The sequence below is a fragment of the Aulonocara sp. 'chitande type north' Nkhata Bay genome, linkage group LG2 (assembly GCF_057382095.1).
Source record: "Aulonocara sp. 'chitande type north' Nkhata Bay isolate Kocher_YH1m ecotype deep benthic linkage group LG2, A_spYH_male_GT1.1, whole genome shotgun sequence".
Classification (NCBI taxonomy): Eukaryota; Metazoa; Chordata; class Actinopteri; order Cichliformes; family Cichlidae; genus Aulonocara; species Aulonocara sp. 'chitande type north' Nkhata Bay.
This window is the reverse complement of record NC_141345.1, coordinates 18,003,057-18,020,610: the sequence shown is the minus strand read 5'-3', so window position 1 is coordinate 18,020,610 and position 17,554 is coordinate 18,003,057. Positions and strand designations below refer to the sequence as shown.

The 17,554-nt window shown below is 42.3% G+C and overlaps 2 protein-coding genes across 4 annotated transcripts; one reads left to right on the top strand and one right to left on the bottom strand.

Annotated features, from left to right (window-relative positions):
* The first annotated feature begins 338 nt into the window (after positions 1 to 338).
* brd8b (bromodomain containing 8b) lies at positions 339 to 17,399 on the top strand. Of its 3 annotated transcripts, XM_086306780.1 has the most exons (19): positions 339 to 424; positions 2,102 to 2,198; positions 2,806 to 2,875; positions 3,022 to 3,071; positions 3,188 to 3,310; positions 3,399 to 3,479; positions 3,953 to 4,017; positions 5,020 to 5,189; positions 5,475 to 5,666; positions 6,057 to 6,150; positions 6,575 to 6,717; positions 8,006 to 8,441; positions 8,530 to 8,567; positions 8,653 to 8,852; positions 9,139 to 9,231; positions 9,556 to 9,624; positions 9,743 to 10,028; positions 12,157 to 12,201; positions 14,244 to 17,399. In XM_086306780.1, exons 1-19 carry the CDS (start codon positions 406 to 408, stop codon positions 14,301 to 14,303), a joined length of 2,331 nt encoding a protein of 776 aa, XP_086162906.1. In that variant the 5' UTR covers positions 339 to 405; the 3' UTR covers positions 14,304 to 17,399. The 3 variants fall into 3 exon arrangements, with proteins under 3 accessions (XP_086162906.1, XP_086162916.1, XP_086162896.1); XM_086306790.1 differs by lacking the exon at positions 12,157 to 12,201; XM_086306770.1 differs by lacking the exon at positions 14,244 to 17,399 and having other exon boundaries at positions 12,157 to 14,237.
* Positions 15,825 to 17,437, bottom strand: LOC147337594 (DNA damage-inducible transcript 4-like protein). The gene is made up of 2 exons (XM_086306801.1): positions 17,153 to 17,437; positions 15,825 to 16,608 (listed from the first exon to the last, which is right to left on the bottom strand). Exons 1-2 carry the CDS (start codon positions 17,319 to 17,321, stop codon positions 16,166 to 16,168), a joined length of 612 nt encoding a protein of 203 aa, XP_086162927.1. The 5' UTR covers positions 17,322 to 17,437; the 3' UTR covers positions 15,825 to 16,165.
* Between the last annotated feature and the right edge of the window lie 117 nt (positions 17,438 to 17,554).

Here is a 17,554-nt window from a genome sequence, read left to right as displayed (position 1 = left end):
ATGGTTCTGTGCTATACCATGCATTATGCATTGGTTCTGTGTGTCTGAATATGTCTAACTACTCTGTATGTAACAAGAGTTACGAGCCTATTTTAAAAATATAGGGAGTATGATTAAAAAGTTGTCAGAAAAAAAAACGACTCAAGTAAAGTACTGATACCTGATAATTGTACGTAAGTACAGTAACGGAGTATTTGTATTTCGTTACAGTAACGAAGTATTTCCAACTCTGCTTAAGTGTAATGAAACAGCTCCTAGTATCCCTCACTGTTTTTAAAGCTTCGTTTATTTATTTATTTATTTAATCAAATTTCCATTTGTTCCGCTCGCTTGGGTTGACTTTACTGTGTGTTCCGTTGAAACCTGTCCGGCGGAAGTTGTGATCAAGGCCTCGTCACAAAAGCAATGGCGAGCGGTATCGGCAGTGAGTAATATATTTCAAGTCTTTCTGTTTTTCCTCGTCATTTATAGACAGTAGTAATAGCAAACAAACTCCAAGCCTTGCAGCTAGATTATTTTAGCCAGAACCTGTAGCCCCTTACCTTGCTAAAACGTTGCACCGTGTTTACCTGTGTGTGTGTGTCTCACGAATGTGTCCCCCTTAATCGACTATGCTAAGCTAACGCTATAAATTAAATATTAGCAATGCGTATGTTGTTGTTTTTTTCTAGAAATGTATGTGATACGTCTCTTGATAGGGTTGTGTGTTTTAACTTATATTCACGCCCCAGTAAACGTGAGGAATGCTTTGCTGTAATCATATTAGCATACCCAAGCTAATATCAATAGTGTAGCATTAGCTAGCTACCTTGGCTAAATAACGAAAGACGTTTAAATCGTTTAAATCATTCATTCGCCATTGCCCTTGGTTTTTTTTTATATTTTTAAACTTAAAATAACGTTTTCAACATATTACGATCTGAACGGTTTTTATTGACCGTACGAGAACAGGACCGTCGTATGTGTGGTACTTAGCGAAAAAACAATAACAAACCATTAAAAAACTGAGACAGTCCGCAGAGACTGATTCGTCATCTGACTGATGATAGTGTTCTTCTTAGAAAAAATACTAGGTTTTTTTTAACATGTTTTTGTGTGTATTTGACCAAGTAAGCAGGGATAGAAAGTTCCGTAAAATAGCACTCAATTAAAAATAATGTTAATTGGGATTTTACTCAATTAAAATTGTCAAAACGCAGTCAGATAATATTGCTAGTAATAACAAAGACATAACGTTACAATCTAATGTGGCAGAACTACTACTACACGTAACCACAAGCCCCATATATTTTATGTTCAGTTACTGAGATTACCCTCAGATGCTTTTGCAATTTGGATGGAAGCTTGTGTGGCAGAATGAAGTTAACTGAGTTGTTTCGGAATGTCTCATATTTTATGTGGCTCTAATTGTGCCCTGTATTTTAGGGCAAAAGCAATTGCCCTAAAATACAGGTTTTCAATTAGCTTCTTTCAGCTGTGCCTTTTAGGGGTCACCACAGTGGATCATCTGGACCATCTGCCTCTATCTCACCCAACCCCTAACATCCTCTTCTGTCGCACCACCCTCTGCATAGTCCTCCTCCACTGCATCCACGAATCTTCCCTCTGTTCTTCCCCTTTTCTTTCTGTCTTGTAGCTCCATCTTCAGCGTCCTTTGTTCAGTATATCTATTATCTTTCCTCTGGTCATATCCAATCAGTCAGCTATCTCCCTTTCCCAGTCCCTGCTCTGTCCTCCACGCTCCAAAATTTCTCTGTTACTGACTCTAGCCACACTAACCTTGGCCTTCTTCTAATCTGTCTTCACTCATCAGTGGCATAGTTTCCACTGGTACTCTGCTTGCCAGCAGCACTGGTTGCAGTTTGTGGGCTCCTGACCAGTCCAGTATGCAGATCTTACTAATGAGCCACATGATTGGATTGGTGATGATTTTAAGTCAGATCCTCTTCCTGATGCACCCCTCTCCATTATTCATTTGGGTTTGGGGCAAGCCAGTACACTGTGTACTGGCTTGTGGCACCCTGTGGCTTGTTAGCTAGTAGCAACAAAGTAGCAGGAAAAACAGTCAATCGTGTAATAAATTCTTCTTTCCCCCCAACAGAACACAAGATACTGAATGTGGGGCCGACGGAGCCCTGGTCAGTCAGGGAGAAATTGTGCCTGGCCTCCTCTGTTATGAGGAGCGGAGACCAAAACTGGTAAAAAGAAATATGCTCAGCTACTTTTGTGTGTGTGTGTGTGTGTGTGTGTGTGTGTGTGTGTGTGTGTGTGTGTGTGTGTGTGTGTGTGTGTGTGTGTGTGAGAGATTTAGTTTGCCCATGGGACCTCATATTCATATTTTAAATGTGTTGGAGAAATGCTGTAAGGAGAAGATATGTAAAATGATTTAAGGATCTTGTTTGATAAATATAACTGTAATTGTATTTACTATCATTATATACCACTATTTTTCTGCAGTTCTCCTAAAAATGAGCCATATAATATGAAAATTATCTTCAGAGGGTTTTGTACCATTTCTTTTAAGATATCAGTGTTTGCAAACAGTTTGTGCTTTCCCTAAGATTACCAGTTTTTGTCTAAATGAACCATCGAACTAGAATATATCAGATTGAGTGTCTTAACAATGATCCTTATGGTGGTTATTGTTCTGTGCTCATAATCTGTTTCAAACACTGGCAGTAGGTGAGTGCAAGGCAGTTCGTAAGACAAAATAATATTATTTTATTTTATTTTTAAAATGCTTGTTATTGTTAGATTATCTGCTTAATGCTTGAGTTTAGTCTGAGGAGACTCTCTGTGTTCCAGGGTAAGTGTAAGTAGAGCCATCAAGCCTTTCGCAGAGCCTGGGCGTCCACCAGACTGGTTCTCACAAAAGGTGAGAGCATAACAAATATTCCTTTTGTGAATTTATCTCACACTTCACTTCCATAAGTCTTCAGGAAAATTGTCTTTTGAGTGTAACTGCAGTTGGACTGATCTCCTCTGCTCACCTATAAGAATAATTTGTTCTCTGTTTCTCAGCACTGTGCCTCACAATATTCAGAACTGCTGGAAGCTACTGAAGCCCCTAAGTCAGTATTACAGTGTGTACACATATCTGTGTGCAGATATAAAAAGTAAACAATATTATTATGCATTTTAAAAATAATTTGAGAGTTGACTCAAAATGTGTGTTTTCCTGTTCCAGGCGTAAGCGCGGTGAGAAGGGCGAGGTGGTCGAGACCATCGAAGATGTCATCGTTCGTAGGCTGACCACTGAGAGAATAGAGGAGTTAAAAAAACTTATACGAGATACACAAGAGCAGTACAGGTACATAAACTCTTAAAGGGAAAACATTTGACAACTTTGATATCTGAACTTTAACCCCTTTTTGCTTTGTTTGTTTTAATCACAACAGGAAGTTGAAGAAGGAGGTGGATCTGATACAGATGGGTCACATGGACTCCCAGCTGAAAGAGCTTTGGGGAGAGATCACACTGTAAGCATCTTATCTGTGGGATAGTGCTTCCACCTAATGGGTGGATTACCATGATAGCTGTTTCACACAACCAACTCCAGTGTGTTAAAGATCTTGCAGAACGCTGCCAGTAAAACTTTGCTCTGTTTGCCAGTAACCAACAACTATACATGTTTTGTACACTGTTCTTTTATTTATGTGTGTGTGTGTGTGTGTGTGTGTGTGTGTGTGTGTGTGTGTGTGTGTGTGTGTGTGTGTGTGTGTGTGTGTTTTCTAATATATCTCTTATTCACATTTTTCTTCTGTCTGTGCTGCTGTAACAAGTAAATTTCCCCAATGTGGGATTAAAAAAGTATATGTCTGTATCTCTGTAGATGAGTGGGTTATTTAGATAAATGAGGGCGTTCTCTCATTTAGTTTTGTATACAAACTGTTATATTGTCATAAAATGCTCATTTTTTGTTTGTTTGTTTTTTTAAATTTGTCTTACCTAGAAAGAAGAAGCAGGACGAGGAGGAAGCAGAGCAGAAGAGGAAAGCCACAGAAATGGCGTACCAAGGTAGTTTAGGTTCACTTTCACTCTACGAAGGCTGGTGCATGTATTTCTTAGGAAAAGGCGAAGAATTAGTTGCAAACTTGTTGCTCTGTGGTGGGTGTTGCCATTGTCATTGTCTGTATGTTATGGTAAGATCTGTCAGAGTTTGAAGTTAAGTATATATGTCATACTATTAAAATTCGAGTGAGTCATTTGATATAAAAACAAAGTTCCCATATGAAGCTGAAACCTGTGATCTTGGTAAACTAAGGGACAGATTTGTGAAGGTAGAACTTCATTTTGTACCTACAGGTTTAGCATAAAGATTTCCCTTGTTGGCACGAACTCTAAGCTAAGATTAAAGACGACCATCTCTCACATCCACGTACAACCAGGAAGATTCAAATCACACGTCGAACCTCGGCCCACACATGTAGCCGACCTGTTGCAAAGCCCTTGTGGTTTTGGCTATGTGGACAATACTAGAAGGGAATTAGGATGTCTGAAAACAATAGCACTCTAAAAAATGATGAGAGGTCCTCTGTAGCCAGGCATTTTATTTCTCCTGGACTATTGCACTCTACATTTTATGGCTATTTGAGGTTGTTGGATAGAGGAAACGTTTTGAAAATAGAGTTTAGACCATCTGCAAACCGAGAATCATGAAGATGAAGTAGAAAAATTCTTTGCTGTAATTTATAGTTTGATATTTTTAGGAAGGGGAGGGAAGCTTAATAAAAACCTTAGGGGTAACATAGATGTGAGATCAGAATCAACTGAGAGGATGTAATAAAGCAGGAGTATATGCATCTATATCTCAGAAGATTGCAACTTCTCGTCCTTCTTGGAATGTTTCTCGGCTTCTCCTAAGACAAGAGCATCTTTCACTCAAGTGCTTGGGTTGGAGTGATGATCCTCTCACATGATGTTCAGGATTTCTCTGCTGCTTTTTTTCAGATTTGTTTTTAAGGAGAGTTTGAAAATTGTCATGCTCACCTCCACTCTGGTCTTCTGTCTGTATCGCAGCTCGCCAGGCAGTGAAAAACACACCCAAGCGTCTGCCCAGTGTGACTTTACGGTCTCCCCTGGGTGCCAGCCCGCCAAACCTGGATTCTCAGACTGACTCTTCAGTGCCCACTCCACCCATGGATACAGGAGCCGGTGTCTCTGAAGATACAACCACCACCCACTCAGTTGTAAGAACACTTAGTTTGCCATATATACTTGTTTAGCTCACAGGATAGAAGAATGATGGTGAAGGGAAATGAGTTTATAAGAGTCCCAGTTTTCTGTTAAGAGATAAATTTCAGCCAAGCTCACAGCAACATAAACCATTTTTCACTGCAGTGAATATGGAGACGTCTACAGTAACATTAAACATGAGTATATTCGGCCCCAGGGGTTATAGTTTTTGCCTCATTACAAGTCAGAGGAATAAGATCATCTCGCTCCGTCTCAATGACTTCTCTGCTGTCTGTCAGGCTCAGGGGGTAGGAGTGTTTCTGCCAGCAGCAGACCCTCCAGGACCTGGGCCCAAAGATGGTGGACTCGCTGTTCTAGTCGATGACTCGCCACAGAAAAGGCTCCTAGCCCAGAAGGCCACACCGCCACCCTCACCTCTACTGTCAGAACTGCTGAAAAAAGGCAACCTCATCTCAGCCAGCCCTCGCCTGGTGAGAGGCAACTTAGCATGGCTCATAACATCCAGAAACGATGTGATTACAATGAAAGCCTTTGTGCGAGTCTTGCTCAAAGGCTTTAGACTCAGTTCTGTAAAATACCTGAAAACCAGCAATGTGTGAAAACAAATCATTTAAATGCATCTGTAAAGTGCAAATCGATTTGGAGTATTTTTAAATTCCTGGCTAAGCCACTGAGTTTTGATACCTATTCTAATACTAACATTCAAAGAATGAAAGTAGGACTTGATCCACTCAGTGGGCAATAAAGCCTTATTGTGATATTCTAACATCAGTATTCTTTTAAATCTTCTTTTATGCTCTGATATTTTTTATTAAACCTCACTTTGGTGTTTTTTGTTGTTGTGTTTTTTCTGATGTCAGGTTGCAGAGGGCGACTCCACTGGAAGCCTAACTAATGGCGTACAGACTGCTACGGCAGCCACTGCCTTACCACCTGGCCATGACATCATCACAGGTAAACACACCTAACTAAGTTTCACATTACACAGGAGCTACTTTCTTTACAGCTTGCCTGGTTGCTGTCCTGGGAAATGATTGCATTCATGGGGCTCCTAAAAATGTCCTGATTTTAAAAAGCAGGTTAAACAAAACCTAACTGGGCATCGTGACTCCTGGTTACTTGTAATTAAGATAGACAGAGCATGTTCAAAGTAACACTAAATGTCTTGGGGGTGTCTGGGGGAACGTTTTTGCTTGTCTCTCCTCCTCCTTTTTTTCCTGTTTTTCTACAGTCTGTTTCTAAATAAAGTCACACGTCCGCGTTGTTGCATTTTAGTCATTGTTTCCTGGTTCAAAGAGGGAGATACGGGTCTTAACTTTGCAGTAAGATTCTTGTTGCATGCTTGTGTTCTTATTTCGTCACCTGCACGGGTTTACAGAGGGGGAAGCGGAGGCTGCAGTGAAGGCAGAGCTCGGTGAGGACACGGGATTAGTAGAAGAAGACCTCGTGGCTGTGTCTTACATTGGTGATGAACTGGACCTGGAGACAGTGGGAGACATCATTGCCATCATTGAAGAGAAGGTACGTACTGTGTAGGGGCTGCATTCGTTTGAGATTAATATGACCAGGAGCAGAGTTTATTTTGTAGGTTTAATATCAAGTATTTTAGTCGTTGATTAAGGCAATGACACTAAAAACAAACTAATACAAAGAAAATATGATTTAGAAAATATTTAGTGTTAATTGGAAAACAAAGAATGAAATTTTCCATATTTTATGTTCCCATTGTCAGACTTGGACTAAACATTTAGCTAAGAGTGGCCCTGAAGAATCTCTAGAGCAGAACAAGGACTGCCTGTAGATGGCACAACTACACTGAGGATTGTCACAGCAGCAACCTGAACAGACTGCCTACAGGAGAGCACTAGACAGGAAGTACTGACAATCGCTCGTTAACAGCAACTGAATTTTCACAATAAGAAAAAGGGGATTTTTTCCAGTAGTATATTGGTTTCTTTATTCCTTTGGATGGGGGGAAAAAATGTAAAATCTCAAAATTCACTTGGCCCACCCAACCCCTAGAGCCGGTGCCAAACATAAAGTCTGCGGCCAGGCAAAGACTCCAGTCCGGCCCACTGGACAGCTTTGGAAAATGTGAAGGAGGGCGTAAATTAAAGAGGCCTTTCACACTGCACCAAAGTACTTAAGTAATAGCTTAGCAATTAAATAAGAGAAAAGTTCCTGTGTTTTCACTGTAGAGGTTTCTGTGGTTTTTAGTGGTTCCACAGTTAAAACATATTTTCTGTGACTTAACAAAAACTTTGCCAGAACTTTCTGGAATTTTACACATTTTTTTCTTACAATTTAAACCCAAAGAGTCGCGTTAATACATTTTTCTCATTTGCTACATCAGCGTTTCTTTAAGACATGCTGTTGAAATTGCACTTCCTTTTCAAATATTAAGACATCTCAGAAAGGTGAGTTTCACAGCTGTCTCAAGCTCAAAGTAGGCTGGATGTGGCCCATGATGTAACGATCACAACCATAGTGTGGTCAATGAACTCCTACCAGTATGAGAGCCATACTGGAAGGAGCCTAGTGATCCCAGTAAGGTCACATGTGTCTGACAGGTCAGGAGGAAGAGGCCACAGTTATCGCTGGTGGTTTCGGTAGGTTGGGGTTTAGCTTAAGAACTCCTCTTGTTTTTTTTGTTTGTTTGTTGTTTTTTAATTGGAGACACTTCATTGCTGCTCTGACAGTCAGCAGGTCTAATACCCGCTCTTTCACTAACCTGGCTCCCCATGTAAAGTTCATGTGTGGGGAAACACTGAAACAACATAATGGTTTATCTTTTTGATCATCATCCCAGGACGATGACCCTGTGGCTTTGGATGCAGCTGCGGTGGAAGCAGCTCTCTCTCTGTGCGAAGAGGCCGTGTCAGAAGGTCACACCCTACCTGGCCCCTGGGAGACCCAAGAGCTGAAAGCTTCAGAGCCCACACCCACCATCCAAGAGTCAGCCCCCCCACAGACACCTCAGGATATGGTCGCAACATTAGCCCCGACACCTGCCAGCCAGGAGACACAAAACCAGCCAGATACTAACAGGGAAGAACCGCTTAAGGGAAACTATGAAGGACCTGAGGTGACGGGAAGTGATGTCACTTCTTCTGTCACCTCTGATGATGGTGTAGCAGCAAGTGAAGTCGCAGAGGAGGGGCCCGTGGTCAAAGAAGTCACTGAAGCTACAGTGAAGAGTGAAGGAGAGGAGTGGAGTCAGCCTGAGCCCAACCCACCTTGCTTAGGTGCGTGGATTACACACCGATCTATACCCACAGTGGAAATGCTCACACATTTCTGTTTTCTCATTGTCTCCTCGTTTCTGTCCCACAGACTCTGAGGACAGCTCTGTGTCCGGGAAAGAGTCCAAGGTAACACATTTAAGGCTACGTACATGTGTGGACGGCATATGATAACAAGAATAACCGTTATTTTACTCTGTGTGCTTGAATCCAGGAGGTGAAGGAGGAGGAGGCAGGGAGCGAGGGCGACCCCGAAGAAGCGATGGAGCTGAAGGACGAGTGTGGAGAGGGGGAGGGTCCATATTTATCTGAGGTGGATCGGGCAGCAAGTGAGAGTGAGGATGGATACGGCCCGCCCTCCCAGCGCTACACTGCTGATTCACTGGCCAGCAGCCCGGCCTCTTCTTCCCAGCTGTAAGTGTCCAGGTGCTTATTCTTCCAGAAAGGGCGTAGGCAAAAATATTCACCCTGTCCCTGGTTTTACCAGTAATAGTAAAACCAGGAGTCTGTTTCTCCTGAAATAACCCCTGCTATTCTTCTTAACAAAAATATTAGGGGAAATCTTTCTTTGAAAATGGATCAAACTTAGCTGACTTTTGTCATTTTCATTGGGCTAACAGTCTAACAGTATATGCTTTTGTTTTTTTTGCTTTTCTCTCCCACTCTGCTCCGACTGCCTCTCTCTTCTTTCCTGCGTCAGCTCTACATGTGGCGAAGACCAGGAGGCGGTCCAGGCGCAGAAGATCTGGAAGAAAGCCATTATGCTGGTGTGGAGAGCTGCAGCCAATCACAGGTAGAGCTTTGTACCAGAGCTCAACAATAAATTGTTCAAGTCTTGTTTTTTTTGGTCAGTAAGTTCAAATCAATTTCATTTGATTTATTTATTTTTGTCTTATTATTGTGAGTTTCATCAATTTCCAGCTTTTTGTATAGGAGCTGGTGTGACTGAATGAGTAACTACATTGTTGGACATGCTGCAGCGCGTTTGCATGAAACCATTTGACTTTTTCCAGTCAGTTAAAGAAGTTAGAGACTCGCTTGAATCCTACAGATTAACCCGGGTCACGTTGTTGAGAGGAAACAGGTGTTTTACTTTTGCTAATATTGTGTTTCTCAGGTACGCCAGCGTCTTCCTACAGCCTGTGTCAGATGACATCGCTCCAGGTTACCACAGCATTGTACACAGGTCAGACCGCACACACACACCCTTCATTTTTGAAACAAGCTCAGCTAAAAATCGTTGCAGCCTAACTGTTCAACTAAAGTACCAAAACAAACTAACTGCTGCTGCTTTCTTGCTGCAGACCCATGGACCTGTCCGCCATAAAGAAGAACATCGAGTCCGGTGTTATCCGTACCACCGCTGAGTTCCAGCGCGACATCATGCTGATGTTTCAGAATGCCGTCATGTACAACTCGTCGGACCACGACGTGTACCACATGGCGCTGGAGATGCAGCGCGACGTCCTGGAGCACGTCCAGCAGTTCCTGGCCACCCAGCTCATCATGCAGACCTCAGAGAGCGCCATCTCTGCCAAGAGCCTCCGAGGCAGGGAGGGAAATCGTAAACCAGGAGAGCCAGCCGAGAAGGTGGGTTGAGCAGCAGACAAGTCTGATTGTGATGAAGCAGAGTTCTTTATTAAAAGCAAAAGAAAGTTTCCACACATGCCAGTGCTGATGTTTTGTAACTACACTGTAAACTCTTGCCTCTCTCCAACACTGAGTGCTGTGACTCCTGTTAGATCGGTGCAATAAATGTTCTTCCAGGTATTTAGAGTTTTATGATGCCTGCAAAGCTACTGCGAACAGTCCCTCTGCCCGCCTCCAAGAGAAGGTGGAGAAATCTAATCTAAGTTTAATGCATTTTAATTATTTACAGGAAGTGCACAGTCCCAGAACTGGCTGTTTCTTGTAAACCACAGATAGCACTTCCAGTTTATGGAGTCATAAAGTTTTTTTTTATTAAGGGCATTTTATATTGGTGTAGATAAATGTGTTTGGTATATCAGGACCATAATTTCAGTGTGTCATCATGCTGCGGTTGGCAGTCATTTCAAAACTGGATGAAAATACACGCTTATGTGGAAGAAACATAAATAGTGGATTCATTAAATGTTTTTGACGTGTCAGTTATGCTCTGTGAAATGTCACAGACAGACATGCTGTTTTATTTACTGTCAGCATATGAAACCTGAGGAGGCTGTGGGTTCAGCACACATTTAAGTGACCATGCAGTCAGTGTAGTTCTGATTTATGTCACATACAATATGACAAATGGACTAGTTTTCTAAAAGAACTTATTGAAGAATTGACCTCGATACACCTCACCCTGTCTCCACATTACGATCCCAGAGTGATGTTACTGTACTGTGTCAGTGTGGTGTGAAGTACCAGAAACCAGTGGTGTGATTAGGACACAAGGAGTTAAGAGTGCCAATGTATTAAAGGGTCGGCACTGATGTGCATCATACAAGTTAGGCATGCTCACTTTGTTACACAGCACTGTCACTTCTAATTGCTGTAAGTGCACTTTCTTAATCTTGACTTCCCAGCTGCTTCACATCCTGCATGCTGGCTGCACCGGTGCTGTCTCTCTAGTCTATCTCTGACCCTCTGCTCTGTTTCCTGTTTCTCTCTCTGCATCTCCTACTGTGTGTGTGTGTGTGTGTGTGTGTGTGTGTGTGTGTGTGTGTGTGTGTGTGTGTGTGTGTGTGTGTGTGTGTGTGTGTGTGTTATTTTCTCCCATACATTGCATATAAAAAATGGATGTAACTTCATCCTAGCTAACCTTTTTCTTCCACTCTTGTTCTCAAACATGGAGTCATTGTGGAAGTGCCTTAAACATTAATTTCTTCTTATCGCCAGCAGGGGGTGACAAAAGGTTGTCTGTGGAAAAATGACACTTCAGCTCCTTTGATCTATTACCTCAGTAAACACTTTTCTGATGACTGTCTTAATAAAACATGAGGTTCATTTTATGAAGAGTGAAAAACAGGATAAAGCTGTAGCGTGGCACGCAGCGTCCCTGAATGTGTCAGTCAGATCCAATCCTCGCTCGTCATGTTTGGTTTCAAAATAATAAAATGACGCCGTAAAAGCTCCGCTTGAGGCTTTACAACTGGGCTTTGCATTCACAGTTGTCACAGTGGCTACATCCATCTTTTATCTGCACCCTGCTTTCTCCTGTTTGAACGCTTGAGTGTGTGTCTAATAGGATATGGTGGAAATTTGAAACATTCAGACAACACATTTTGGGAAGATGTCATGTTTTCTTGGAAAGTCCACACTTAAAGATACATTTTGCAGAATATATTTAACAAATATTTCTACAGATGTAGTAAACTTTTAGTGTTTTGTTTAACTGCTACACAGCAAAGTCCAACTTCTCCGTTTTAGAACTTTAACAAGTTGTGCAAACTGTGGTGCGGTGCTTGTGAGAGGTCCTCACACCTCTGCGTTGCTTCTGTTTGTGCCTGCTTGTGTACGCGCTTCATCTCCATGAGTCTTAATATTTCCAGACTGCATTCAGAGACTGTGTGTGTGTGTGTCTTGATGTTGTGTAGAAATGTGCGTTTGTGTATGTGCAGCTCTGAAGTCAACAGGACCCCCATCTCCTGAGCGTGTCTCTGTGTTTGACGCAGACTTGTATGAAACTTGCTTTCTCACGCCTGTGTGTGCTTTCTCTCTCTTTCTCACTCCGATGTTTGTCCTCCTACAGGACAGTGTCCCAATGGCCTCTCCTGCTTTCCTTCTCTCTCTTTTTGTAAGTATTCAGGTTCTCGCTCAAGTTTCACCAGAGTCAGGCCAAGCTCCGTACACGCTTGTCTCAAAGCTAACATGTACACACATACACAGTGTTACACACTGCACACACCTGTCTGTACCTCTGATCTTTCTCTTTATTTCTACTGAAGCGGCTTTGGAGGACAGTAAGGATTCAAGACGCCATGAAGGTCATTAAAGGTGGACTAATACGACCAGTCAGAAAATAAAAACTATATAGATTGATAGGAGCAAAAGTCAGCTTGCAAACTATATTACAAACCTAAACTGGCCAATTTTAGTTGAACTCACTCGCACTTCAGACTGGTGGGAAATACTCAATAAAATAAAAAACAAATATAAAATCAAATGTTAAATGTAAAATAACCAAGCAACATCCTGTGGCTCTCACAAATAAATGGGGAAAGAGACACAACCTTCAGTTCTTTTAAGAGCCACTTGAGACTGGCTTTAAAAGTGAGTCAATCCTCATTGACTCCCATGTTAAAATAACCAACTCTACATCAGATAATCAGATATCACTTTTCAGCCCAATAGAAAAAAATATTTTTGGTGTCTCTGATATAATATTTACCCTGTCTGAAAGACCGTGTTTAAGTAAAAGTGGGTGTGGACTCTTTGATAGACAGCCAGTCGCCAGCAGAGACAACTGTAGCAGCTCGGTCTCTGTTAGGCCTCAGCATGGATAATTCAAGTCATCTGCATTTATAGTGTTGGTGCCTTTTAGAGTCTTTTAATTTAATTATCCATAAAATTGGCTTCAGTTTTTAACATAGTATTTATAAGTAGGTATTTCTGTGATGCAGTTTTATGGGAGCAGCTTTAGTTTTAGCTTGTAACTTGGCGCACTGCCCTCAGGATGGTTATTCTTTTTTTGTGTATTTTTATTGGCTGATAAGTTAAGATTTAAAAAGAGATTGGAGAAACGCCCTACAGCCATGAGTGTGAATGTTACATAGTTTGTCCAACAGAGGGCATGCTTCAACCACCCTGTTAGCATAGCACCACAAACACAACAACTGGCTGATTTAGACGAGTAAAAACATACAACACATAGCAAATGTGAGGAAATTGTTTGGGTTTTATGTGTCAAAAAAATGCTGATATAAGAATATCAGATTGCTTCATAGTGGTTGTTTGTAAACAAGTGGTTAATGTAAAATGACCATCTTTTATATACAGCATGTTGAAATAACCATTCCTCATAGTGGCGATCCAATCTAATCGGTCAGGTTTTCCAAGACTTATGACGGCAGATTCAAAGAGATTGTTGCTCTAAACCACTGAGCTATTAAAGTGGTGTCAACTACTCAGCAGTGTAGAAGTGATTAAATGCAGAAGAGATGGGCCGTGAGCCTACGCCCATCCTGTACTCTATAGATGTGCCATACAGATGATATAGAAATGAAAGACTTCTTCCTCTACCTTGCAGTTTCTCTCTCTCTCTCCCACTCACACTCTCTCACTCACACTCTCTCTCTCACTCACACACACACACACACACACACACACACACACACACACACACACACACACACACACACACACACACAAACAGACACTCTCATATACTGTCTGTATCACCCTCATAAACGTTTACATTTTTGTTTGCACCAAAGATTTTTCCCATCCCGCACTCACACTCTCTCTCTCTCTCTCTCTCACTCTCTCTCTCTCACACTCACACACACACACACACACACACACACAGGTAACTTTCATCACCCAAGCTTCCGTCGACCTTCGGTTAATGCCAGTTTCCTGTGTTTTTCCGTTAATGTGCGTTAGCATCTCTGCATGTTCCAGTTTCTTTTCTCCTTGTTTTCTTTTTATTTTGCTCATGATTATTTTCTGTTCATCATTTGGGGAACGATGCCTTCCAGGGTGGATTGTGCTGTTTTTGTACGGAGCTCAATGACACAAGGAGGCCTGCCACAGGGCCTGCCTGACCTTTGACCTGTACACCTTTACGTTAAGCGTGCTCTTTCTCTCTCTCCACGTTTCTTTGTGTCTCTGCTGCAGGATGGAGGCACTAGGGGGCGGCGGAGTGCCATGGAGGCCGACCTCAAGATGAAGAAGTAGTGCAAGAGGGGGCTGAGAGCCGCTCTTCGAATCTTGCAGCTGATTGCTTTCTGGTCACTTTGGTCGTTTTCTGAAGAGGACTGTGCCGTCTCCATGTGCCTGGTTTTTGTGTGCACACACACACACACACACCTATACTAAGGGCCATAAGTGTGTGTGTGTCTGAGAGAGCTGTACAGTGTTTTCTTCGCTCCCATTCATGGGGCGCCATGGGATGTTGCACCAATTTTCCCAAGAATAATTTCACCAGCACGGGTAGCGGGGGTCATAATTTGCCCCTGCTGCAACACAAGGTCTTTGTGGATAGAGAACAATACTTTCACCAGCAACAGTTTGTTTGGGATCAGATGGGAACGGGCCAGATGAGTTCTACTTGGCAGATTTGATCACTTTGAGTCGTGCATACGTCCGGCACCCGATTATGCTCAGCCCCTTTGGGCTGAACAGACGTCGACAACGAAGATGGCCACATGAGCAACCATGATGTATAGTTCCACAAATTCAAAGCGAGTCTTCTAGTTCTGCATGTTGGGCTGACACCACCCCGAGCAAAGAAATCTGTTAGTTTGATCACTGCTAAAGCATAATGGTAAAATAAGAGTTACTTAAAATATTTCATAAAATAGATTTCTGATCTTCTTTTTGGTTGCAAAATTGTGGTTTGTGTCTTCTATTAATAGTAATTTAATTAATTTGATTCAATCTATTGGCCATTGTCTACCAGTGCATGTTTCAGCCCATTAAACTGCAGATCCTTCACTTTTCTACTGATCGTACTTCTGAGTACAATTGATAATAAGGGTAATTATATAAATATAGATAAAATTCAGCCACAGGTTAAACTCAGTGTAACACTTTCAGCACTGAGCAGGGCTGCCACTGATGTTTGGCAACAAGCTCTTAACCTGAGGTATCAACAGCACCAAAAAAAGGCTTTCAAAACATTACCCGGCTCTACAAAATATTTAATTAGGTTGACCTCAAATGTCAAAGCCCTTCTTTTACAAGGAAATATACACTAAGGCCCAAAGTTGCCCTTGAAGCAGCTTTAAATACCAGTGGTTTGACAAAACAGTTGTTTTTTAATGGGCTTTAACAGATTGTTGCTGAATCATTGCCACTTATTACTTAGGATGTAGGCTGTGCATAGAGCACAGGAAAGATTTTTGTAATGCGTGTCAAGGAGTGAAGTTTTGTACTGGAAAAGGTTCATGTAGTTGTGTTTGGGTAGCTGATACATTTGTGTAAATTTGTTAATAAAGATTTGATCTAAACGTGTAAGGGATCAGTTTGGGATTTAAGCAGCATTTCACTTTGAATTTGAGTAATGATTAACTTGACAAGGGGAATTCATTCTGTGGGAACAGTTTCCTGGTAACTGCATTTTGTGCCCTCAGGCTTATTGTAATCAGGAACGGGATTATTTACAGTTTCTATTACCTGTAAATGGGTCTGTAATTATGATGGTATCACAGGGTCTGTGTGATCCCAGTGTTCAAAAGAAACATGCAAACACAGCACTGAAGTTGTGCAAAAAGTTTATTTTGCATTCTGTATATTAAGAGGCATCTTTCAGGAATGAGGCCTGCCCAATCCTGTACTGACACACTTCCAGTGTACACATCTTTACATTCAAATACTGGTGCAAAAATACTGTCACCAACTACAGAATAGAGGAAAGCGAAAAATAAATATAAAAAAGAAGAAAAATAGTGGGCCTCCTGTCAGACTTTCATACAGAAAAATAAATAACTCACTTTAAAAACTACAGGAAGGCAATCAGGTTCCAGTGCATGGCAGACTACATGTAGCTGATGGTTAAAACCACACACGGGTAATGGTTTAGCGTCTCATCTTCACCCCTAGTTGAAGTCGTGAACAACAGGACTGGCAGAGGAGTAGAGCTTCCTCTTGACCAGCCGGTACTCTGGTCTCAGCTTCAAAACTTTGTTGCCATCGAAGATGTTCTTGAATGACGGCCAGCCGTCACTTTCTGCCTTGAAGACCACAGATAGCTCGAAAGTCGGTGTGACGCTGGAATCGGGGAAGATGCTCCCGATGTACTTCAGGCCATCTTTGCCATCAATGTAGAGCTTGATGGAGGCCCCCCGGAGCCCACAGGGCTCATCAGCAGAGGCACGCACCACATCCTGACTAATCCTGGTGGTCATGTGGCGAGGCAGCAGGAGCACCTGGCAGTTGAGGATGGAAGCCTTGGCCTCAGTGAGGCGACGCTCCATCTGCTGAGTCACAACCTGCTGGAAAAGCCGCTGTTCGTGCTCCAGACCGGCGTCCAGGTCAGCAACTGAATAAAGAGACAAAGCAGCGTCAGAATGAGAAACAAGTCACACCATCTCATTAGAGTTTAATATCCACGTCAAAGGGTCCCTCTTTTCTCTACTCTAGCAACGTTGAGTGTCAGACCCTTGAATCAATTCACTTTAGACAGATTTTAAATCACGTGAAAGCTGCAATTAATATAGTACGTCACCAGAATAAAGGCTTTGCATCAGCAGCGAACAAGGAAGCGCTCTGAAAAGCTCAGCAAGTGATCAGCTGATCCAAAAGCTGAAGGGCTTGCATCAGACGAGTGTCCTGTGAACGAGCACTGCCAGTTCAATGCCCCATTGTTCTAGCGCGAAGGTTTAGTTACTTCCAACCGGTTCCATGGTTTACTTTGGACCATTGATATTTATTAAATAGCATTAGCTGTGTTTGAAGGCTCTGCCAGCCAGAGAGAGAGGAGTCCTTAGACTAGGAGCCCTTAAGGAAGAACCTTCGCCTTTTTTTAAAAACACTGGATAAAAGTATATAAAAAAAACAAAACACTAACTTTATGAACAACTTACAGGATGAAATGCTCTCGCTTTCTTCGTAGCTCTCGACGCTTCCCCGCCGGGATGAACTCATCTTTTGGCCTGTTGTCTTTAGCGGACAAAAGCACTTTCCTATCATCTCTACGACGTTTTCTTCCTCCGACAAGAGGTGTCCAAAGACCAGAGCCGAGCTATAGACCATCCTGATTCCTGTTTGTGAAGCACCGGTATCTCCTCCGAGCGTTTGGTCTGTGTCTTCTCCATGTATCGAGTTGGTTGAGCTGAGCGGCTGCTGTCTGTGAGCGCGGAGGTCTTATACCCGAGCTGTCAGTTGCGTCAGCTGAGCAATCGCACGTGTGGGCGGGGCTTGGTGGATTGAGCCAGAAATTTCCGGATCACGCAACGCACGAGGAGATTGCAGAAAGTTGGTGTAAA

Bases quoted from the DNA above. Each gene is read 5' to 3' on its own strand.
- brd8b (XM_086306770.1), top strand. The intron at 6,718-8,005 runs GTACGTACTGTG...TCATCATCCCAG, and splicing joins TTGCCATCATTGAAGAGAAG to GACGATGACCCTGTGGCTTT. The intron at 8,568-8,652 runs GTAACACATTTA...GCTTGAATCCAG, and splicing joins TGTCCGGGAAAGAGTCCAAG to GAGGTGAAGGAGGAGGAGGC.
- LOC147337594 (XM_086306801.1), bottom strand. From the start codon at position 17,321: ATGGTCTATAGCTCGGCTCTGGTCTTTGGACACCTCTTGTCGGAGGAA. The intron at 16,609-17,152 runs GTAAGTTGTTCA...CTCTTTATTCAG, and splicing joins AAGCGAGAGCATTTCATCCT to TTGCTGACCTGGACGCCGGT.